We start from the raw sequence: 24,306 nt of genomic DNA on the forward strand, positions 1-24,306 counted from the left end.
ATTTCAAAGTTTTCCTGGAAAGAAGAGGAAGCTACTCTCTTCCACACAACCTCGCCCTCCCCTCGGGTGTTAGAACTTGGTCTGCCTCGGTCAGTGGCTGGTATTGGGCTGCGTTCCAGGTGCCACAGATGTTCGTGGGCTAGCCAGAAACCTAGCACCATTGAAACACTGGCCACACAAAAAAGAGGCATTGGGAATGTGCTTGTTTATAAATTGGAAATTGTGTTTACAATCTAGGCAGCTGGATAAAACATCAAGTTAGAATGTTTTCCTGTGCTTGACACGGTCCTTGGTTCAGGAGATCAGATTGTTCCACAAAAACAGAAAAGACTCACCGCGTGAGTAACCAGCCAGTAATGAAGCACTCTCTCTCTCTCTCTCTCTCTCTCTCTCTCTCTCTCTCTCTCTCTCTTTCTCTCTCTCTCTCTCTCTCTCTCTCTCTCTCTCTCTCTCTCGTGTGTGTGTGTGTGTGTGTGTGTGTGTGTGTGTGTGTTTATTTTGCTTCTGGAGTAGGAGAAAGCTGGAGTTTCTCTACTTTTGTGCAGACTTGGGGAAGATCAGACTTCTGCAAGGGCTGACTGGGGGTTAATACCATGGAGGCTGTCCCAATCTCCAGACACATACCACCGCCTATTTCCACTGAATGTTTATTGCAACTTATTATAAACTGACTTTCTAGCCCAATCCACAGAAACACACAAAGTTTTAGAGCTGAAAGGAACCATAAGAATCCTGGAAGCCAACTCGTGAGGGAAAACTCAAGGGCCACAGGCAGAGATAACAAGCAGCCTGAGGCAATGCAGCCAGAACAAGGGAGGAGGGAGGGGGGTGAAGCCAGAGACAGTGAATTCTGACTCTGAAGCTTGTTAGCTGGTGACTTTGGCAGCTACTTAACCTCCCATGGCTGTGATTTCCTCATCTCCCTGCAGAACTGTACAGGCCCACTGTGGCCTGTCAAGTCCTGTCATGGCTGTGTTCCTGGACAGAAGCAGGGACCACCTTCTTCCTGTGGGATGGAACAGGGTGGTTGCTCCCTGGATGGTGGCTGGGAGATGGTGCTGTTAAGTGGCCTGCTCCACAGCGGTTGTAGGGTACAGCGTAGATGCCCTTCAAAGCCAAGGACTCATCCACTCACGGCCTAGAGGGTTGGCTGGTAAAGACTCACAGCGGAGTCATCTGCAGGCATTGCCCTCAGCCCAAGCCTCCCTGCCCAAAGGAATCCTATATCCAGTGACCAGCGGGTCAGTACAGGCTTGTCTAGCGGGGCCACCCCAGCTTTCAGAGCTCCTTGAAGGATCAGCTGAGGCCCCAGTTGTAACTACATGGCTGTTCACCTTCCCCACGCCCAGCATGGCCTCTCTCTCCCCCTACAGATGCTGCTCCTGACAGGTCCCCAGTCATTCCCTGCACAGGGGGGGTCTGACTTACAACACCTCCAAGAAAACCCCCCAGACAGTGAGTCCCTGCCTCACTAGGACAATCCCTGTGCTGACAAGGGCCCAGCTTCACCCCAGTGACAGGCTGTTTCTCCTCTCTCAGCCCCAGCAGCCCAACTCCAAGGGGAAGTAGGGTCGTCCATCAAGGGAGGTCTTTCCCCACCTAAAGCATCACCCTCCCAACACCCTAACCACCAAGACACAAAGGCTACCACCTGAAGAAGGTAGAGGCAGGATTCAGTCCTGTGCACTCCCTCCCGCCAGACCCCCTCTCCTCCAAGGTGAAGGTTCTGGTAGTGGGGTCCTAAGAGGCAACTCTGAAAGGGAAGAAGCTTCTGAGGAGCTACCATATGATTAGAAATATGAGCTGCAGAGAAAGGGATGGGAGGTACCACCGTCGGTACTGAGTCTCAGGGCAGAGGCACACAGACAATAGGAAGCCATGTGACCATAGAGGCAGCCACTGGATTGATGTGGCACAGGCCAAGGAATGCCACAGCCACCAGACACTGGAACTGGGAGTCTCCCCTAGAGCCTCCCAAGGGAGAGCAGCCCTACTGACACCTTGATCTTGGCCCAAGGAAACCACACTGAGACTTCTGGTCCCTGGAACTATGAGAGAATACATTCCTATTGTTGTAAGCCACGAATTTTAAAATTAATTTGCCATCACACCCAGGCCCTCCTCTTCCCTCAGCTTCCCTAACTATAAAGTAACCCTCTTCTTGCTGATGTGCTGATAAGACCTCGGGGTCTTGTCTTCCTATTTATACTTTAGAACAACCACTTATTGAACACCTAAAAAGGAACTGTTTCCTATCGCAGAATTTCAGACAGGTGGCAGGCAATGGTGGAGATATTTGGGCACAAGAGAGGGCACTGGAGTATAAAACAGAAAAGTCTAGGAGCACCTGGGTGGCTCAGTCAGTTAAGCATCCGACTTCCACTCAGGTCATGATCTCATGGTTTGTGAGTTCGAGCCCCACATCAGGCTCTGTGCTGACAGCTCAGAGCCTGGAACCTGCTTCAGATTCTGTGTCTCCATCTCTCTCTGTCCCTCCCCATTCATGCTCTATCTCTCTGTCTCTCTCTCTCTCTCAAAAATAAACTTTTTTTTTTTTTAATTAAAAACAAAAACAGAAAAGTCTATTTGCTCACTATACCCACTCACTGGACAGACATTTTAGAGCTCCAGGTCCAGAGCAGTATTAGACTAGAGCTAACCTGACTCCAGCCATAGTTGGTTTTCAGGAGAAAAGGGGCCCATGGGAACCCCTCTTTGAAGAGTCAGAGGGACCCGCAGAGGTAGGTCCAACTCTGCGTCTCAGTGGAGGAGTAGAGAACAGATGACTTTCTGCTTCTCAATTCCAGAAGTCCCACTGCATTCAGACAACATCCAGCCTGGGCTATACCCACCTTCTGCATTTCCTCAGATGAGACGTTGCATGGGCTGCTAGGAGGGGATGCTCGTTTGCACTGTTGTTCCCCACTGCTCAGGGCCCAGGAGTTGGCAAAGTCGTAGGGGTCTGAGGTCAAGGTCCCTGTGGAGAAAGTTTCAAGGAGAATGAAGTCACAGTTAAGACTGACCCAGGACTTCTAAGGGAAAACTCTAGATTTATCATCACCTGAATCAACCTTCCATTAGATCGGTACATAGGCGTCTGGGTGGGGAGTAACTTCTGTGCAGTGCTCAGCGTAACACCATAGCGCACGGGCACTCAGAGGTCAGTGTTGGGGGGGGGGGCTGGGCGGATGGGCACAGTGAGGAAGGTGACATGGAAGACGATGAGGAACATGCCTGTTCACTCTGTCTCCATGCCCTTGTGCACCTTTCCCCTCTGCACCCCCTTATTACCTTGACTCTCTCTGCTCATTCTTTGAGATGCGGCTCCAGAGCCACTTCCTCTAGGAAGCCCTTCTGAACTAGCTCTACTCCCTTCCCCCCACCCCAGCCTGTGCTCCCTCAGCACCATGGCCACCCTTCCATCAAAACCCTCATCTTCTATTGTGTTGGTATTTCCTTTGTTTATAGTCATACTCCATTCAACTGTGAGCTCCCTAATTCAGGGTACAGGCTGTGTCTCTTATCTCTGAATTCCTAGCTGGGGCATTGTAGACACTTGAAACATTTTTGCAGAATGAAGGTAAGAATGTGACACGGAACCTGAGCCCCCAGTCACCACATCCCCCGTGCTTTCACAGCATCTGTGCCTTGGTCTCATACCAGCCATGCCACCATTGGCTCCCACAACAGAGTGAGGGCCTATGGGCTTACACGACAAAGGAGATACCCAATGTCACTGCTGAGTCTTCACTGCAAACAGACTAATGAAGCATTGAGGCAAGTAGTCCTTTTGCATAGCCAGGTCCAGAAGAGTGAAGCATGTTTCAAGGTCAAATCATATACTCAAGAAAACAAAATAGAAAATCCTGAGGGAAAGAAAAGCAGGACATTGGAAGTATTGTCAGTTGGCATCTGGGGTGGGATAAGCGGGGAAAATGTCCCCCTCCAAAGATTCATTTCCTAATTCTTGGAACCTATGAATTATCTTATAGGGCAAAAGACGTGATTAAGTTAAGGATCTTGAGAGGAAGAGCTTATCTCAGATTACCTAAGTCAGCCTTAGATGCAATCACATGTATCCTTATAAGAGGAAGGCAGCAGGAGGTGACTGAGAGAGTGAGAGAGAGAGAGAGAAAGAGAAGGAGAGAGAGAGAGAGAGAGAGAGAGAGAGAAAGAGAGAGAGAGAGAGAGGAAACAATGTTGTTACAGGCAGAGATCGAGATGATGCAGCCACATCAAGGATTGCTCACAGTAGTTGGAAGAAGCAAGGAAGAGATTCTCCCCTAGGGCCTCTGGAGGCAGTAGAGCCCTACCATCACTTTGACTTCAGCCATTTGGCCTCCAGAAATTGTGAGAGATTAGACTTCTGTTGTTTTAAGCCATGGAGAAGCCAAAAGGAAGGGAATTTAAATTTATGGAGTTTATACTATGTGCCAGGCATTATGATAAGTGCTCTCTGGGTTCTGAGTCACCACGTCACACAGGCTTATCTGCTTTCTAACATACCATGAGAACTCCAAAAAACTTCAAATAATTTCATTCTTGTACAGAGGTTATAAGAAACAAATATACTTAAAATTCTTGTTATAAATATGAAGTAATTGAAACCTGATAAAAGGACAAGACAATAAGAAAAAAAAACAATAGAGTTGAAAAAGAACTGCATTTACCTTCTAAAGTTACAAATATAGTCAAGGAAATAGAAAGAAAACTCAACTGATGGGTTAGACATCATCTGGAGATTAGACAGAGTTGAGGGAATTAGGGAACTAGAAGATAGACCTAAGACGTGATGTGCTGATGAGCCAGCCATCTGGAGAAAAGCAAAGCCCTGGTTTTTAGGATTTGCTGATTTCCATGGTGCAAATACTCCAACCATGGCCAACTTCAAGCTACCAACATGACAGTACTGAACGCAGACTTGGAAAAGATGCTCACAATCCGTTCTTAGCAGCCAGCATGAGCGCACCCAAAAAACAACAGAGAGGAATAGAGAGATAGCAAAATAAAAGTAAGGTAATGAGAAAAAAAAAAGGATGCAATACAAATATACAATATACATCTAACAGGAGAGAAAATGACTGAAAGTTTTCTAAATCTGATGGAAAATACAAGTCCTGAGATTCAGGCATCACAGTCTCAAGTAAGATAATAAATATAAAACCCACATCTAGACACAACATAGTAAAATTTCAGAATACAAGAACAAAGAGATGACTTACATACAAAGATAGAATACTATATGCAATGCAATAACAATTGGACTGACAACCTTCTTCTCAACAGCAACAATAGAATGGCATCTTCAAAGCACTGTGAGAAATGACTGATGCCCTAGAATTCTATACCTAGCTAAAGTATCATATAAGAATGCATGGCTGTTTGTTTCAGTTATCACTATTACCACTACCAGACCCTTAATGAAGGAAGTACTAAGGGATATTTTTTAGAAAAATAGAAGTTGAACCTAGAAAAAAAGAATAAGATGCAAGGAGAAATTATGAGCAAAGAACCTGTTAAACATGAGGATATAGCTAAAGAAGCACTGATTGTGTAAATCTATCATAGTAACGTCAAACTTAGTGGTATTCAAACAAGATTGAGAGGTTAGTGAGGTAGTAGGGAAAGAAGTAGCATTTTAAAAAGCAGCAATAATAGAAAGCACAAAATAAGATGGTTAATAGAAGTCCAAATACATCAACACAACTGAATATAAAATGAATGAAAAGAAGCCAAACTTTACATTGAGAAGACAGAAATGATTAATTTACATTAAAATATCAATAATGAGGGGTGCCTGGGTGGTTCAGTCAGTTGAGTGTCTGACTTGATTTTGGCTCTGGTCATGATACCAGGGTCATGGGATCAAGCCCTACACTGGGCTCTGTGCTGACAGCACAGAGCCTGCTTGGGATTCTCTCTTTCTCCTTCTGTCCCTCTCCCCCACTCACACTTTCTCCCAATACATAAATAAATAAATAAACAATAATGAGATATAGTGAGATACCATTACACATCTATTAAAATAGCTAAGAGAATAATAATAATAATAATAATAATAATAATGTGGCAATTCCAAATGCTGGTAATGACTCAGAGCAACTGGAACTCACACGTTGCTGGGACAAATGCAGAGAACATGGCCAACTTAAGAAACAGTTTGGCAGTTTATCATATTAAACATATGCTCATTATACCACCCACTGATCCCACTCCTAAATATTTTCCCAAAGAAATTAAGTGTACTTCCACACAAAAACCTGTATGTGAATACCACCTCACACTTACTAGGATGGCAACTATCAAACAAAACAAAATAAAACAAAACAAAACAGAAAATAACAAGTGTTGGTGAGGTTGTGAGAATTTGGAATCCTTGCGCACTGTGGGTAGAATGGAAAATGGAACAGCCACTGTAGAAAACAGTATGGCAGCTCCTCAAAGAATTAAGAATAGGGGCATCTGGGTGGCTCAGTTGGTTAACACCCGACTCTTGATTTCAGCTCAGGTCATGATCTCAAGTTTGTGAGATCAAGCCCCATGTTAGGCTCTGCACTGATAGTGTAGAACCTACTTGTGATTCTCTCTATCTCCCTCTCTCTCTTCCCCTTGCCCATTCATGTGTGTGCACTCTCTCAAAATAAATAAATAAACTCAAAAAAATTAATTAAAAAAAGAATTAAAAATAGAATTGCCACATGATCCAGCAATTCCACTTCTGGGTATATACCCAAAAGGATTGAAATCAGGGTCTTGAAAAAATATTTGTACACCCATGTTCATTGCACCATTATCTACTCTAGCTAAACATGAAAACAACCTGTGTCCATCATTGCATAAATAGGGAAGCAAAATGTGGTATATACATACAATGTACATTCTAAATGAAGGAATTATGAGATAAATGGGATTAATAGGTATTAACATCCAGCTACAAAACAAATAAGTCACAAAGACTGTGGGGAATAAGTTTAGGAATTCCCTGAGCTTGCACCAATGGGTTAACAAGTCTTAGGATGAAAGCATCCAAGATTAGGTAAACAGAACTGAAGCGACCCCAACACAGTACAAAAGCAGAAACCTGCTTTCACAGGACAGAAGCTCCAGAATAGGTAAACAGGTAAGTGGGGCTATAGACCACTGCAGCAGGGTGAAACTGCCAGGACCTGAGCTAATTAGCAAAAGAAACGTGCCTTGTTGACCCTGAGGTAGCCTGCTCTATCTGTCTTATGCCGTAAGCAAGTTAAGATAAACAGACAGGTGCCTCGTGCCTGCCATAAAGTAAACAACCCTCTGCTAGGCGCTGAGATTTTGTTTTCTACTGACCCAAACCCCTAACACTGCATATCTTCAAAATCCCTTTCTCTCACACACGAGTTAATGTTCATAGTTTCATTGCCTCTTCATGGACATCCATCACATTTGTAAGCCTTCTGATCCTAATAAATATGGAGCAAGGACCCTTACTCAGGACTCTTGTCTCCTCCCAGACATTAGCCTCTCTCACAGTTAATTCTGCATCTTCTCTCTTGCTGGACAAGAGAGAACTCCAGACTCAAAGTCTGCGACAAGAGATGAAAAGTACAGCACAGAGAGTACAGCTAATGAGGTTGCAAAACATGGTTTGGTGGCAGATGGTGACTATAATTATGGTGATGAGCACTGAGTAATGTGGAATCGTTCAATGATTATGCTGTACACCTGAAGCTAATATAACACTGTGTTAATTATACTGCAATAAAAAAGAGACTTATTCCTAAGAGTTTATTATTAATAATAGCAGTACCGCTTCAGAATATCCCATTTCAATGCACAGTGTGAGTATGTAAATATTTTACTTTCCAAGCAAATCTGTAAGTGTATCCCCACTTAATTTCACAACTCTTCATGACTGGCACATCTGTGCTTCTGAAATAAACAGGGCTTAAGCACTTTTGTTAAATTGTTGACAAATAATCCTTTTATGTTCTTGTTCTCAAACCTGTTCTCTAGATGCTGAAATGTGTTAACCAAACAAGGTGCAAATTTAAAACAATGCCGTGTTGAAATAATTGATTTAAATACAAAAAAAAAAAAAACCCAGAAATTGTGACATGTGCTAGGATGTATGGATGAATCGTAAAGACATTACGCTAAGTGAAATAAGCCAGTCACAAAAAGAGAAATGCTGTGTGACTCCACTTATATGAAGCAGTTGGAGCAGTCAGAATCATAGAGACAGAAAGTAGAATGATGGTTGCCAGGGGCTGGGGAAGAGGAGGAAAGAATGGGAAGTTTGGTTTAATGGGTAGAGGGTTTCAGGTCTGTAAGATAATAAGAGTTCTGGAGATGGATAGTGGTGATTGGTTACACCACAGTGTGAACGTACTTCATGCCACTGAGGTGTGCACTGAAAAATGAGTAAGATAGTAAATGTCATTTTATGTATGTTTACCACAATTTTTTAAATAGGTAGAGTGGGGCGCCTGGGTGGCTCAGTCAGTTGAGCATCCGACTTTTGATTTCAGCTCAGGTCACGATCCCAGGATCGTGCGATAGAGCCCCACTACAGGCTTCATACTCAGCATAGGGCCTGCTTGAGCTTCTCTCTCTCTCTCTCTCTCTCTCTCTCTCTTCCCCCTCCTTTGCCCTTCCCCTGCATGTGTGCATACTCTCTCTCTCTCAAATAAAAAAAAAATTCTTTTTAATGGGGAGGGGGGGAACCCTATACATGAATGTTTATAGCAGCTTTATCCATAATTGCCAAACACTACACTTGACAAAATGTCCTTCAACTGGTGAACGGATAAACAAATCGTGGTAGCACTCTTCAATTATAAGCAGGAACAATCTACTGTTACAGAAACAACACAAATGGATCCTTGGGGGGATGATATTAAGTGAAAGAAGCCAGAACTAAAAGGCAAAGTACTCTTGGTACAGTATGAAGAGTTAGAGTTATATAAATTTTGGAAAAATCAGAACTCTAGGAACAGGAGCTACCAGGGCTAGGAGCTGGGGGAGATCTCAACTACAAAGGAGCACAAGAATTCTGGCAGCGAGGACACTGCTCCATAGTTTATGATGGTTACATGGCTCGACACTTTCACAAAAGCTCATAGACCAGGAAGCATGGGTTTTACTGTATGTAAAGGACACCTTGATAAAATTTAAAAAATAATAATAAAAAAATAAAAATAGTAATAATAACATAAATAAATAAATAAATAAATAAAAATAAAAATAATAAAACAAAATAAAATAATAAAATAATAAAATAAAAATAAAACAAAATAAAATAATACAATAATAATAAAATAAAATAATAAATAATAATAAAATAAAAACCAGCTATGTGCTTCTTTCATGCAATATATCTGAAAAAAAACCACATGGACTGGTTGAGAACACGAAAAAATATCAAGTAAATACCGACTTAAAAAAGGTGAGGTGACTATATATTATTGTCAGACAGACTTTAAGGCATTGTGAAAAATGACGAGTCAGTACATAAAAGGAACAGTTCACTAGAAACATTCAACATTTCTAAAATCTAACTGCAAAGGCCCAAAATAGATAAAGCAGAACTTGACAGAATTACATGAAGAAATTGACAAATTCATCACCATCATAAAAAAATTTAATACACTTCCCTTAGTAATGGGTAGTTGAAGCAGACAAAAAAGTAGTAAGTATATAGACTATTTGCATAACACAATTAACAAACTTAATTCAAAAAGTATATATAGAATCCTGCACCAATCAGAGAATGCATTCTCTTGGAACATACATAGAACAATTGCAAAAAAGATCATGTAGGTGGGCACCAACAAGTCTCCCCAAACTTCTAAATTAGAAATCAATTTAGTTATAAAAGATAACTTTAGAAAGTCTAAACATCTGGACATTTTGAACACACTTTATAGGTTAAGAAAGAATTCAATGAAAATTAGAAAATCCATAGAACTAAATGAAAATGAAAACATGTTACATATCAAAATTGGTGCAGCTAACATGGCATTTAGAGGAAAACTTACAGCCTTAAATGTACACATTGGACAAAATGTACATATTGGACAATACAAAGTTTGAGAAATTGGTGCTGGAAAAGACAAAAACAAATGATCTCACTATTTTCCAACACATACAGTGAAATGGAAGGAATGGTCAACTGTTCTCTAGACACTTATCCCTTAATCAGAGGGTAGCTGAGTCAGAAGGAAGAAGAATAACTTAATGTACAAATGTTCAGCTTTTGTAAGGGAGCATCACTAAATGTTTATGTAATTGACATTATCTAAAGAAGAGTAAAGATTAGTAATGGTTTCCACATTGTCCATATTACCTTCTATTGCTCATAAACAGACACATAAACTGGCCTTTTTGGACAGTAGGCCGTCCTTTACAGATTTCATCCATTAAGTTCTACTGCACTCATTCAAGTCTCCAAACCATCCAGCATTTACCAACCATCTACCATGTGTAAGCTGCTATGGGGAATTCAAAGTTGAACCAAGTCAGCTTTGAGGAGCTCCAAGATGTGGTTTGCCAGGTGGTCCAGGCAGTGGGGTAGAACGCTAAGAGATAAGGTTGGCAGGAGGGGTGCCTGAGTGGCTCAGTCATTTAAGTGTCCAACTCTTGATTTCAGCTCAGGTCATGATCTCATAGTTCGTGAGTTCTAGCCCCGCATCAGGGGCTTGGGATTCTCTCTCTACCTCTCTCTCTCTCTTGCTGTCTCTCTCTCTCTCTCTCTCTCTCTCTCTCTCTCTCAAAATAAATAAATAAATAAACTTTAAAAAAAAAGTTTGGTAGGATAAATATAACATGGCAGGGGAGAAGTCTTAGTGAAGGTTTGTAAGCAGGGAAATTACATGTGTAACCACAACTTGAGGGAAAAGGTATCTTAGAAAAGCTTACCTTCTTGAGTCCTGAAGTCATCCTCAGCAAAGATATTAAAGTTACCACAGAGCCCACAGGTCTTGTTGAAGTATCTGTCTGACAGCAGGATTTGAAAATTGCCACTGCCATCAATTCTGGCCACAAAGCCATGGGTCTCACTGGACACCTTGTAGTACCCAGCCTCAGTCTCTAGATACAGCCCGTTGGAGGCGTAGGGCATGGAGATGCTGGAAGGACAAGGATGAACTCAGGAAGTATGCTTCTCATGAATTTCCTGGATGTCCCTCCCACCTTTCAACCCCAGCCCCATGCTCCAGGGTTGGGACCTTGGTGCCAAGTCTCTGAGGACCTAGACCAGGAGTCAGGAGACTGGCCTCTTGCCCAGCCCTGCCACTCACTGTCCCTAGGCACATTGACTTCCTCACTCTGGGCTCCAGTTCCCTCATCTCAAAAAATAAGGAGGACTGCAAGAGGGATCCCCAGGGTCCTTTTTAATTCTGGCATTCCGAGCTTCTGATTTACCTTTGGTCCCCCTGCAGCACAGTACCATTGACAAACAAATGGATGTCAAAAAATTCCCCGAGATACACAGAGAGGCTTACTCTCTTGCCATTTTGGAAGTCCCCTGAAAGAGAAAAAAGTCAGTAGTGGTGATTATTATCAAAAAAATTATGTTTAATTCTCATCATCTTATACACATCACTAATCTTATCTCAGTGGGAAACTCTCCCCAAGAACTTATCAAATGGGCCACAAAAATCTTCCCGAAAATATCATTTACTCATTCATTTTTCCATTCATCTAAAAATATTTATTGAGTGCCTTCTGGATACATAACCCACTAATAGTCTCTTCTATTTCTCCAAAGAAAACTATGAAAGCATGACCCCTTCTTCTGGGAGCTTATGATCTAAATAAGATAAACAGTCAAAAAGAGAGTAAAAGCAACATTGTGAGTTATTGGTAACAGGTACTCTAGGACAGTATAATGTTCTCTTAAGACAGCCCAAACCAGAATCCCTAGGCTCTTTGTTGAAAATGGAGATTTATGAGTTCATGAAATCAGTTTACTGAATTTGATTTTCTGGGAGAAATTTAGAGATCCTGTCGGCAAAGTGCCTCACTCTGCACGGGAAAGGAAGTCAGGATGCAATAAATGATTGGTATTGCCATTCTAGATGTGTGAATAGGTCAACACATAAGAAAATAGTCTGTGAACAAGGGTTCAGTTGTGAGGGGCAAACACAGAGGCAGCGGGGAGGGGGGGGGGGGGGCGGTGTCCTAAAAGCAGGAAAAGAAGCAGAAGACCCATTTTCCACAGCACCATGGAGACTAATCCTACCAGGAGGCCCTGAGAACTGAGAACTGGCGGTCTCCAGAGATAACCGACTGGCCACAGGAAGTGAAGGAACCAGAAGGAACAATGTGGCGTCTGAAATCTCAAGCCTTGGAGACTAAGAAATTAATGAAAACAGGGAAGATGAAGGGCAGCAATGAACACAGAGATAGAAAGTGCTGGAGAAAAGGGGGTCAAATACAAGACTCAGTGCCTGAGGGCTCCTGCAGAAATGCGGCAAAGGACCCAGCTGAAAAGGTTAACCTTGGAAATGAGGAAATATTCCCTCGCCTAGAAGAGCGTGAGCTCCAGCCGCTCAGCAAAAGAGGAGGCAAGAATGTCTGCGGAACTAAGTGCAGGAGACGCTGGCAAGAGGTGCTGCTGCCATGGCTTGGGCCACTGACAGTCTTTGGCGGAGGATTTCAGCTGAGGCCTGGGCCAGACCCAGAGGCTGGAGGACCGCGATTAGCTATTACACGCATGCGCGGGCACGCACTCACCAACCAGAAAATAGACTCTTTCTGGTGACATTTCCGTGAGGGAGTCACATGTAAATAACTGGCCTGTTCTAAGAATAGATTCCTGAATGGTACACTGTTAGCAGCTCGGGGTGGGGGGATGGGGGGCCCAGGAAAGGCCCACAGACCACCCACAGACCACAAACCGCATTCTGCAGAGCTCCAGACCAACACTGTCAGGAGGGAAATGAGATCCCAGCCACATCAAAGGGTTTTTGTCCTGTTAGCTTGAGGAGCTTTTGTCCCGGTAGTCTTGCCTGCCCTGCATTTTCACTTAGAGCAGTTTCGCAGCAAGCACATCTTTAAACAGTTAAGCAAACATTCTGGCAGCAAGAAATTAGCCAAAGAAAAATAAACACAACCCCACAGATAAGTGATCAGGCAAATAGAGTCGAACGTTAATGGTAGAATCCCAGTGGTGGGCATACGGGCGTTCACTGTCTTATTCTTTCAATGTTTCTAAACGTTTGGAAATTTGCGTAGTAAAATGTTGAGAAAACAAGCAAATGGGATAGCCCCGCGACAACCTCCGGTTGGCAGTCAGTCCCTCCCCCGAACCATCCATGCCCCTGGGCATGCGCAGTGGACCAAAAACCAGTTCCCTTCCAGGGTCCGTTCTTGGGGCTGAATCCATGGGACAGGGCAAGCCTCCAGTCACCACCTGCCTGCTGGAGATGGTGGGCAATGAGCCCAAGAAGTCAGAGGCTCCGGCTCCCTTATGACCGCAGAAACCTGTCTCCTCATCAGTACAATTTTCCCTGTCACCCATGCCCAGTGTCACAGAGCAGATGGACGGGGGCTCCTACACCTCCTTCACTGGGTAACTCAACCAGTATGTTGCTTCTGAGCCAAAGACCTCTCCCTCCTGGAAACGAGAAGAGTCCCTTTGTGCCTCTCCTTTGCAGAGTCTCCCTCCCTCTCATGGGGATTCAAAAGGGCTCAGGAGAATAAGTCAACCAGGGAGCAGGGAGCATGTGGCTGGAGGATGAGTAGGGAACGCTTGGCATGCAACCAGGCCGCTTGGGGTGAGCCACTGCCCTGCAGATGCAGATCTGCAACTCTTTAGAGCTTTCAAGGATGTAGAATCCCCCAGTTGCTCGCTCCACAGAGGCCAGGTGCCATAGGAAAGCTAGAGCTCATCATCCCTGGAAGGTTGAAAGGCTCCCACTGTGTGGGGCTACATGGGACCCCCAACCCTTTGCAAGTAAGTGATGAAGGCAGCCTGCCCCCACAGACTGAGGGACTTGGGTCCACCCAGGTGGCTACACTCAGGGTAACTTGCCCGTCATCACAGAACCAGTGAGGGGTGAGAGAGTCAGGACTCAGACCAGGTGCTGGTTTAAGTATTTGAGGGGCTGGGATCACCATGAGGAAGCCAGGGAGCACCTTTCACCACCTGCTGAGCAGAGCACTGGTTGAGGCAGCACCCTGTTCAGGGAAGGTGGGGCTGGCTGCCCAGGACCTTCACTTGTCCAGGGGCCCTGGGAGCCGGGATTGGGATCCTTGGTGAGGACTGAACTGTGAGGAGTCTGCGGAATTCCTGAGCCTGGGGAGCTGGGATTGGGATCCTTGACGAGGCCTGAACTGTGAGGAGTCTGCACAACTCCTGACCCTGGACGGTGAGGGAGGCCCTAAGAGCAGTCACTCCACACCCAAAGCAGCAGGGCAGCAAGGAGATTCTGGAAACTGTGTCCTGGAGAAGACTTCATCACAGAAAAAAGCACACAGTAGGACAACGGGGAGGCTCTTGGGGATGGTCAGAACAGGTGGCTTTAAAACACTTTTGCCCCAAAAGCAGAGTAAAAACAGTTTACTGCATGACCCAGAATGCACACACTCACACATTTCACACCACTTGCCCTTCCCGTGAGCCAGGCCCCCTGACTACTTTCTGAGGTTTTTCTATCCTATTCCATGTAATCTCTTTAAATACTGGTTACACTCATTAAATTATTTTTAAATCCATAGTTATGACTCAGTTTGAAAAACACTGAACTAGACTGACTCCATTTTAGAGTTAGAGAAACTGAAGCCTACGTTTACAACAGGGTCTGTCCTCCCCAGCAATAATGACACTTGGGACCAGACACTTCTTTGTAGTGGGGGCCTTCTGATATATGGTAGGGTGATCAGCAGGATCCCTGACCTCTACTCACTAGATGCCAGTAGCATCTCCCTCCAAGTTGGTACAATCCAAAACGTCTCCAGACACTGCCATATGTCCTCGGGGGGGGGGGGGGGGGGGGGAATCACCCTGGGTGAGAACAATTGCTTTACACTGTCATCAAGAGGCAGAGCCTGTACACAGGTTTTCTAACTCCAAGGCTAAATCTCCTTTGGAAACACAAAGCTGCCTAACGGGGCATCTGAGTGCTCTGGATTCAGTTAGCCACTGATGCAGAAGAGAACTCTAGATTTTATTTGCTTGTTTTATTTGCTTCCTTCCCTCCCTGCAGAACTCAGGGGGGAATCTGATGACGTGCAGCTATTAGGAAATTGAGCCCAAAAGGGTCTCCCACATTCCACAGACATGCACGTTATAGCACTTCCTGTAACCGCTGGGGGAAGGTGGGCGGGGTGTCCACCCCAAGAGGCCAGAGCCAACCATGCAAGCTCTTCCCCAGGGAGGCTCTGTCTCTCATCTGGCCTCTTGAACTCAGTGACCAAGGGACTAGGTGAGGGAGTAAGTCTTCCCCCACAAGGAGTGGGGAGGAGGCTGGCAGCTGGAGCCAGCATCAGGTCTGGGTGATTTCCCGGACTTTAGAATGTGGAGCTCACTACTATGCATTTCTAACAGACGCTCCACCTCCACTCCTGTGATTCTGATGCAGGTGATCATCTTCCAAACACTGAGAAACCAGGGATCTGGTCTAACAGCACCAGTTACTGATGTGGAAACGAAGGCCCCCCTGCTGAGTAAGTTACTCAGCACGTTGTCTGGTTATTCTATGGCTCTCTCTGGGCTGGCTTGGGAACCAGACCCTGAAGGGTGGCTTAGGAAAAGCAGCCTTTCTGAGCAGAGGGGCGCCAGGACTCCAGTGCTCTCTCTCCCTGGTCCTCGTGCTGGTGGGCTAGGAAACCCCTAGTAGCTTTGGCCTGCCCAGACCTGCCCCACCAAGAGCCAGGATCAAGGAAAGGGCCCTCCCCTTCGCACCAGGTGGTGCTTCACGCTTGGACATAAACAGCTTTACCCAGGATGTGAACAAGGTCCGCAGGCACTGGAGAGGAATGGAAATTTGGGATTTCGAAGCAGGGAAACAGGATGTCATTGGAGAACAATGGGGCAGAGGAGTATATGAGGTTGCTGGCATGCACGTGTAAACTGGAGATGCTGTGTCCAAGCGTGCAGGACGGACCCTGGGGCCTCAGGCTCCTGAAGCAGCTGCACTGACTCACCCCTCCCCAGGCCCGCCCTCCTCAGATTATGCCTCTCTTCCCAATGCCCCCCATGCCACCAGCACCAAAAACACAAAAAGTAGCCACCCATTCTCTCTGATGATTCGGGGTGGGAATTAAACCAATCTCAGTTAAAGTATGATTAACCCATAATCTGGTTTAGGCCAATTACCCGCCAGAAAACTGACACCTGACAAGTTGTTATAATAACCAAGACCCAGGGGCGCCAGGGTGGCTCAGTCATTTGCAGTGTCCGACATTAGCTCGTGTCACGATCTCAAGTTCATGAGTTTGAGCCCCACGTCGGACTCTCTGCTGTAAGCACAGAGCCCACTTCAGATCCTCTGTCCCCCTCTCTCTCCACCCCTCCCTCACTCACGTTCTCTCAAAACTAAATTAAACATTAAAAAAAAAAAAAAAGAACAATGACCCAGTGAGGGTGGGGGCAGGGGTCCCAACAAGATATTTGAAACAGAGGCTTAACACAGCCCTGCAGTTTCCCCTTGGCCCTTGAAACCCCAGAAAGGATGGCCAGAAAGGCCAGGCCTCTGACACAAACCCAAGCGATGTTCCCCTGACCTTGACGGAAACGGTCCCAAGGGCCCAGCAGCTCCTGTGTCCACCATGTGTTAAAGGTGACTGCTTTCAATCACTAAGGTTTGGGTAACACTTCTCACTTGTAAATGATTTTTCTCCCTTGATCTTCACTGTGTCTCCATTTTAAAGACAAGGAAATGGAGGCTGGGAGACATTGCGCACTTCCCTAAGGACACTCATTGAAGAGGAAGAGCCAAGACAAGGGCTCTGATTTTCTGAGCAGAGGGGCGCTGGGAGCAGAGCCACCTGGTCCTAGAGGATGGAAAACATCCAATCCCCAGAAGTAGATGAGACCAGTGCTGGACAGGACCAGAGTAGTGGGGGGTGGGGTGGGGCTTCCTGGAGGAGGTGACAGTGACTGCACAGAGGCACCCAGGCAGCCTGAGTTTCCCTGTCTTCAAGGCCTACCCTTAGCAGGGAAGAGTCTAGAGTGGGTTTAAGTAGGGGAAGGGGACTTTTCCAACATGCTGCTTGCCTCCCTGAGTCCAGATGAGCTCTGTGCCTGGTCCTAAGATTTCATTACACATTATTTACAAATCCACCTTGAGGGTAGGGAGTCTATAGCAGGAATCAAGACAGCAACTCCCAGTGTCTCCGTAGGGTCCCCCTCCCTGGAAAGTCCCCTGAAGCCCAAAGCCACACAGTGGAAAGGATGTCACTGTGTCTTCTTTTGAAATCTTTCTCCTGTCATTCCTAACCTGCTCCATTCTCACTGATACCCCAGAGTCATCTCAAGTAAGGCATCTGTATGGAACCCCACCACGACTTTTTTTAAGATGCATAGAACAGGGGGTGCCTGACTGACTCAGTTGGTAGAGCATGCGACTCTTAACCTCAGGGTCATGACTTCAAGCCCCACATTGGGTGCAAAGCCTACTTAAAAAAATGGTATGGGTGCCTGGGTGGTTCAGTTGGTTAAACATTCAACTTCAGCTCAGGTCATGATCTCACGGTCCATGAGTTCGAGCGTCACATCAGGCACTAAGCCTGCAACCTGCTTCAGATTCCATGTCTCCCTCAGTCTCTGCCCCTCCCAACTCCCTCTCTCTCTCTCTCTATCTCTCTGTCTCTTCCTCTCTCTCTCAAAAATAAAATAAAAACATGAATTTTTTTCAAAGAACTAAGTACACAAAGAAAGATCAGTAGATGATGTCAATGTCAATTTCATGGTTGTAATATTTGAGAATAATTTTGTACAATGTTACCAATTGCAGGATACTGGGTAAAGGGTACACAGATTGTGTGTGTGTGTGTGTGTGTGTGTGTGTGTGTGTGTGTGTGTTTTACAACTGCATGTGAATCTAATCTCAAAATAAAAAGTTTAACTTAAAAAATAAAAAATAAATCTTACATATTATCCCCAAAACTTTTGGGTTTTATTACAGAGTTACAAGAATCCATCTGTTCTCTTAGAGACTTTCAAATATACCCTACAGCAGTGTTAACCTTAGTCACCATACTGTACTTCCCAAATCCTGGACTGATCTATCTTATAAATGGAAGTTTGTACCTTACCCACCTCTGATAACCACAAATCTGATCTCTTTTTCTAAGAGTTTGGGTTTTGTTTTGTTTTCTTTTTCTTTTCTTTTTTAGATTCTATATAAAAGTGAGATCACACGGTATTTGTCTTTCTCTTTCTGGCTTATTTCATTTAGCATAATCCCTCAAGATCCATCCGTGTTGTTGCAAATGCACTATGATTTTTAAGGTAGAGAAACCCACTTAAAGTAAATATTGGACAGGAGGTCCTCAGCCTTCAGCCTCCCAGAGAAGGTGACAGGGTGCTTTTTCTCTGCAGCTGCTCTCCCAAGTTACTCCCCAGCTGCTGCCTCTGAAGCAAAGGGGATCCCCAAGTTCAGTGTTCAAAATGGCTTCCACCATTTGTCATGCCCTGGGGATGTCTGTGGTCCTTTTCACCCCCTGCCTGGTTATCATGGCCAAGACCACCCAGCCTCCTGTCTTTCTCCCTTTCTGACCGTTTTGGCAAAGTAGCAAATTCCTTCTTAATCCTTCAAATTGCACAAGCCTCTATAGTAACTCCTCACTGCTGCTGAATCCGGAAACAAACTCTCCCATCAGTCTGTCAGCCTCATTCCTGCCTCACCTCCCACTATTCTTCAGCCCCATGCTTCTCAAGATTTGGTCCCCAAACCACCACCAGCAGCAGCAGCAGCAGCCAGGAACTTGTTAGAAATGGGCCTTTCAGGCCCCACTCCAGATCCACTGACTCCAAAAGCCTGGGCATGGAGCCCAGCAGCCTGTTTTTAACCAGCCCTCCCGGAGATCCTGATGCAAGTTGGAGTTTGAGAACTACTGAACCAGCCACACCGATCTCCCCACTAGGCTGCACTGAAGGAACATGCATTCCTTCCAGCCTCTTCCCTGTGTTCAGGCTATCCCCACTGCACACATCCCCTGCCCTGTCCTCTCTGCCCAACCGAAACTCCTTACCGAAGGCTCCTCACATGCCATGCTTTTCACAAAATCGGCTCTTGGGTACAACAGAGCCCCGTGCTTTGTGGATCCCCATCCCCTCCCTCACCTTCAGTGCTGCCAGAGACCCCGGTCACCCAAACACCAGAAAACAAAGATGCATAAGGCCTGGTCCTTGCCCTTTGGGGGGGGGGGGGGTGGTGCTCACAGAGGAGGAAGACAAATGGCAGTCTGGCGAAGTTCAGTGCCCTGAAGTCACACTGTGACAGGGTTTCCAGCAGAGGCAAGGTGGATGGTGATAGCCAAAGAAGCAGGGGAGCCTCATAATTAAGGCAGCTATCAGCTCATGTAGCTCCCAAACAGCCTCGCCCCACACTGAGCACTGAGGGCTGCATCCAACCTGGGAGACCCTGGAGACCGGTGGAGTGACCTCTCCGGGGGCCCTACTGCCTGCATCTCGGCAAGGGTCTGAGTGTTGCCAAAAACTGTCTTTGGCCAAACCAGGATCAGTCTCCTCTGAGCCCTCCTCTCAGTCAGGTCTCCACCTTAGACTCTGTCCTCGGTCTGATCGGTTCAGTTTAGCAAGAATCCTGCTGGGTTAGTTTATCGAAAATCCCCTGGCCTCAATATCTGACCAATTCCTCATGCCCCTCCATCAATACTTATCACCCTGGCCTGACTTTAGCAAGAACCCTGTCACATTGGCTTAACCAGATGTTACCTTTGATGTTTCCCCTTGGTAATTTTCCATCCACTGACCCCCCCCACCCCCACCCAGCTGTAAGTCCCCACTCATCCTTGTTATATTTGGAGTAGAGAAGTAGAGCCCCATGTCTCTGCCCCACTGCACCCCCCCCATTGCAGTGGCCCCTCTTGAATAAAGCTTTCCTCACTGTCTATACCAAGTGTCATGAAAGATTTTGTTTTAACAATGTGGATCTGTCCATTGTCGTGTCATCTCCCCGAGGCTATGGACCCCGTCTTTGCTAGGTTTTGTAGCAGACTCACTCACACATCGCACACATCTGATGCATTCTCAGAGTGTGAAGGTCACCAAACCACAATCCCCCATCACTGCCTGCAGCCCCACTCCTGGCCTTGGAGAGTGCCATCTCTCCTTAGTGCAGAGGGAAGTTCCTGAATCCTGACAAACCCAGGATCAAAATCCAGCTCTTCCTTTTACTGTCAACCCTTGGGAGGATCAGACCACCTCTTTGGGCTCGGCACCTGTACCTACACCTCAGAGCCACTGTGGGGTGCAGCGATAACCCAGGCACATACCAGCACTTTCCCAGGAACACAGGAGGTGCTTAACATCAGGTAGGTACTCTGAATTCCACCAAGAACACAGCAATGACCCCTCCCGTTTTTCTAGGGACTCTGTGTACTACAAAGCATCTTCTGGTTCACCATTTCTTTTGATGCTTTGGAGCTCCCAAAGTACTGCCTGGACCCAGAGCAATGGACATGACCACTGGAAAAATATTTGCTCCATCCCACCAGGCTCCCATGGGAGAGACCCAGGGCCAGGCTAAGGGAAGCTCTTGGTCATGGAAGGCCATTTCCATCCATGGTTCCATAAGGATCTGCAAGCTCAGGCCCTGCCAGAAGAATGCCCCTAGAGCCCCACAGTAGGGTTGAGCTTAGCCGACACCTGCTCTGAATCCCTCACTTCAGTGCCCTGGACTCACCAATAAGTGAGAAGGAGTGTTTCTGACAGTCCCCGGCCAGGAGGTAACTGCAGTCTCCCATAAAGCTGTACATGCTTTCATCAAAGGTGTTGATGAAGTCACCTCCAAAGAGGCTGCATCGAGCCATCGACGATCTGCCAACAGTCTCTTTTGCACAAAGGATCCCTGGAGGGAGAGACTACAGGTGAGCACAGCTGGGACCATCCAGCCACTCCAGCCTTGTGCCTGATAAAAATTGGGCTGTAGGGAAGTATTTTCCATCCCAAGCAAGACTAAAGCTGTTGCTTTTGGGGGCGCTTGGATGGCTTAGTCGGTTAAATGTCCAACTCTTGATTTCGGCTCAGGTCGTGATCTCATGGTTAGTGGGTTCAAACCCCATATCGGGCTCTGTGCTGATAGCACGGAGCCTCCTTAGGATTCTCTCTCTCTCTTTCTCTTTCTGTGCCCTCCCCCAAAATAAATAAACACTTTAAAAAAAAGTGTTGCTTTTGGCCCTCAAAAATGACCCAGGACTCACAGCAATAACAGAGGAACAGCTTCTCAGAATATCTATTTGTTTTAACGACATTTACTTACTAATTTAAAATGTGATACATGCTTTATCAGAGAAAATTTGGGGAACACAGAAAAAATTCAATCAAGGTAAAATCATCATTAATCAACATTCCTTGATAACTGGACTTAACATTTTAGTTTTATCCTTCTGTTTCACAGCATATGGATATATAATTACAGGTTTTCTACGAATTTGTGATCATCCCGTACAAACTATTTATAACCTGTTTATTTCTCAATGTACTGTAAAGAATTTATCATGCCATTGTGTACCCTTGCAAAACATGTTTTGCAGTGACTATAGCATATTTCACATCTAAATGTATACATTTATACATTATAATAATATTAACCCTATTATTAGGTGCTTAGCATTTTTCCAAATTTTTTAAAAGATTGTAATGAGCAACCTTTTACATTAATCTACTATATCTTGAACAGTTTACATTCAAACAAATTAGCTGGTGTGTCTAACACACAGAATCTATGGAGTGTTAACTTCTTTAGGGCCATAAGCTAATTCCTCCCAGGAGACCCTCTTAGCACCTTCACACTGCGCATGTGTGTGTGTGTGTGTGTGTGTGTGTGTGTGTGGTCAGGTGGGGCACCACAATAGTAAATTTTTAAGTTTTCTGGATCCCCTGGCACAGGAACCATCTAGTTGGAAGATGTAGAGGGTATAAAAAATATACATTTTTTCCCCCACACTAAACTGTGAGCAACAGGCTGGATTCTGCTGACCTGAGTGATCTAAGTGGGGACAAGCCAGAGTCAGAAAAGGGTCCCTCTCACCATTCGCAGACTCAGTATCTCAGCAAGGGAAGCAAGGCACTGTAGTCCAGTGCGAGTGGTGGTCTAGGAGAACTGACCTCTGACCTTTGCTTTATGTGACTTTGGAGCATTCATTTTTCCTCTCTGACCCTCAGTCTCTTCATCTGTACTATGGGAGATTCCACTAGATGACCTCTGCAATCGCTTCTAAAACTAGTCATCTGTCCAAGTCTTGGGTTCCTTCTTCCCCATCCAGCAGCCGCATCATAGAAGACTGTTCTGTGTGACCCCTGTGCTTCTTAATTGTCCAGTCAGAGAAGGCATTTGCAGGTAGCTGCTCCTCGAGGAATACAAGTCAGGGGCAGGGGGCTCTGAAGAACCTTCACAGGAAGAATTAACCAGTGACTATGGCAGGCCCAACCCAAGCCTAACACGGGACTTGGCACACAGGTGAACTCCAGACACACCTGCTGATTCCTGGAAGGGAGTTATTCCAAAAGACCCTGAGGCAGGAGTAAAGAATGGAAGCACTTTAGTACCTACCTGGCAAGGTGAAGGCCAGAGCAAGCAGCACTCTCGCAGGTCTGGCAGGAAACATCTGCAGAGAAGCAGGAGAAATGACTGGTGATCACTGCCCTCACAGATCATTGCTGGGATGTATGACTGTCCGTGTGTGAAGTGGGAAGAACAATTTTTTTTAAGCAAGAGAAAAGATTGATCCTTCCCGGCCCCTGTTTGCCCTTGAATATGGAAGACTGGTCCCCAAAAAAGCCCCTGGCCAGGCCCAGGCCCAAGAGTAACAATCACTGTGAGCCAGACCCCAGGCATCCTTCCCTAACCAGCAGTCCCAGAGCCCAGGCAGGAGAGGAACTAGGCCAGCCTGGCCTCTCACTCCCCTGCACTCCTGCAACAGCTAGGAGCCCATGCGTACCTGATTCCCTCCTGCCTTTTAATCCTTCCATGCTCGGCAGCAAGCTGGGGAGAAGCTATCCTATGCTCTGTTCCTACCACAGGCACCCAGATGTGGAGAATGCTCAACAACCACGTTTGTAGGTCAGTCCCCGGCACTATACCCCTGCTCAGGCAATGTGTGTTGGGCCAAGCTGTTAAATGGACAGGAGTCCAGTAGCCCGGGCCCAGGAAAGGCTCCCATCGTGTGCCCCCTCCAGAAAGAGAGAATCAACCCTGACTTCAGAGCCCACCCCAATCCCGTAGAGCCCCTGCCACAGCCCTCTCCTCTTGTTAAACAGGTATAGACTCTTATCACCTGAGATTTACTGGGGGTGACTCCTTTCCTACTCAGTGCCTCATCCAACCAAAGAGAGACAAACCCAGTCTGTTATATACCTGCGGAAGTAACACTTGGATGACATCAGATATGGCCACGTCTTGGTCTCAGAACCAGTGACCCTCTAAAACCTCCCAACACACAGGTATGTCAGGCTGCTTTCAGAATACACCCAGAGGTGAGAGCAGAACTCCTTCCAGTCTTGCCTCATCAAGTAGTACAAGCAGTAGCACCACCACGAACAAAAGCAGCCACAGGACTCCCCAGGGACAAGTGGAGAGTGGGCCTTAGGAAGGTCCCTGGCTCCCTCCAAACAATCCCTTCTAGCCCCGGGACAGAGGACCCCGGTTCCCCAGGGTAAGGCCCAGTCCTGATCTTCCTCCCCCAATTGAGCCAGCCCTGTTCCCAAAAGCCCAGACCTTTCCCTGCAAGCGGGGGGCTGCAGGTATCTCCAAGGTCCCTTAGGAAGCCCAGTGCCGCAAGATGGTGCCGCCGGCCTAGGCCATGTTCCCCAGCAGCTGAGGCCGATGGGACTGCTCGCAGCTCTGGACTGTTGCTGTTAAGTGACCCAGGGGCTGCGCACTCCCCGTGGCCAGGGGGAGATAAAGGCCGAGTTGTGACGTCCACCAGCCCCCCCTCCTTTCCCACCACAATAGCTGTGAGCTGCCACAGCAGGGCATTGGCCTCCTGTTAATTACCAGAAGGAAACAATGAACGGAAATGGTATTAGAAATACCTCCAAGCCGATAAGGCTTTGAAGAGTTTGGTGGGAGACCTCGGCCAGCTGCCATAATGGGCTGCCTTGGCCTCCCCACGCCCCCCACACCGCAACCACGATCC

General features: G+C 46.2%; 1 protein-coding gene across 2 annotated transcripts in view; it reads right to left on the reverse strand.

The window, feature by feature from the left end:
• VWF (von Willebrand factor) overlaps positions 1-24,090 on the reverse strand; it is a 137,700-nt gene extending 113,610 nt beyond the window's left edge. The window contains exons 1-6 of one of the 2 annotated variants that reach the window (XM_060658633.3): positions 23,886-24,090; positions 22,722-22,776; positions 20,853-21,017; positions 11,401-11,503; positions 10,897-11,105; positions 2,853-2,977 (exon numbers count right to left, since the gene is read on the reverse strand). In XM_060658633.3, the coding sequence (XP_060514616.3) occupies positions 2,853-2,977; positions 10,897-11,105; positions 11,401-11,503; positions 20,853-21,017; positions 22,722-22,776 (657 nt within the window). In that variant the 5' untranslated portion in view covers positions 23,886-24,090. Of the gene's footprint in view, positions 1-2,852; positions 2,978-10,896; positions 11,106-11,400; positions 11,504-20,852; positions 21,018-22,721; positions 22,777-23,525; positions 23,758-23,885 lie in introns of those variants that run through there. The other variant, XM_060658634.3, reaches the window with a different exon arrangement.
• Between the last annotated feature and the right edge of the window lie 216 nt (positions 24,091-24,306).

This window comes from Panthera onca, chromosome B4, assembly GCF_046562875.1.
Source record: "Panthera onca isolate mPanOnc1 chromosome B4, mPanOnc1 haplotype 2, whole genome shotgun sequence".
In the NCBI taxonomy this organism is placed as follows: Eukaryota; Metazoa; Chordata; class Mammalia; order Carnivora; family Felidae; genus Panthera; species Panthera onca.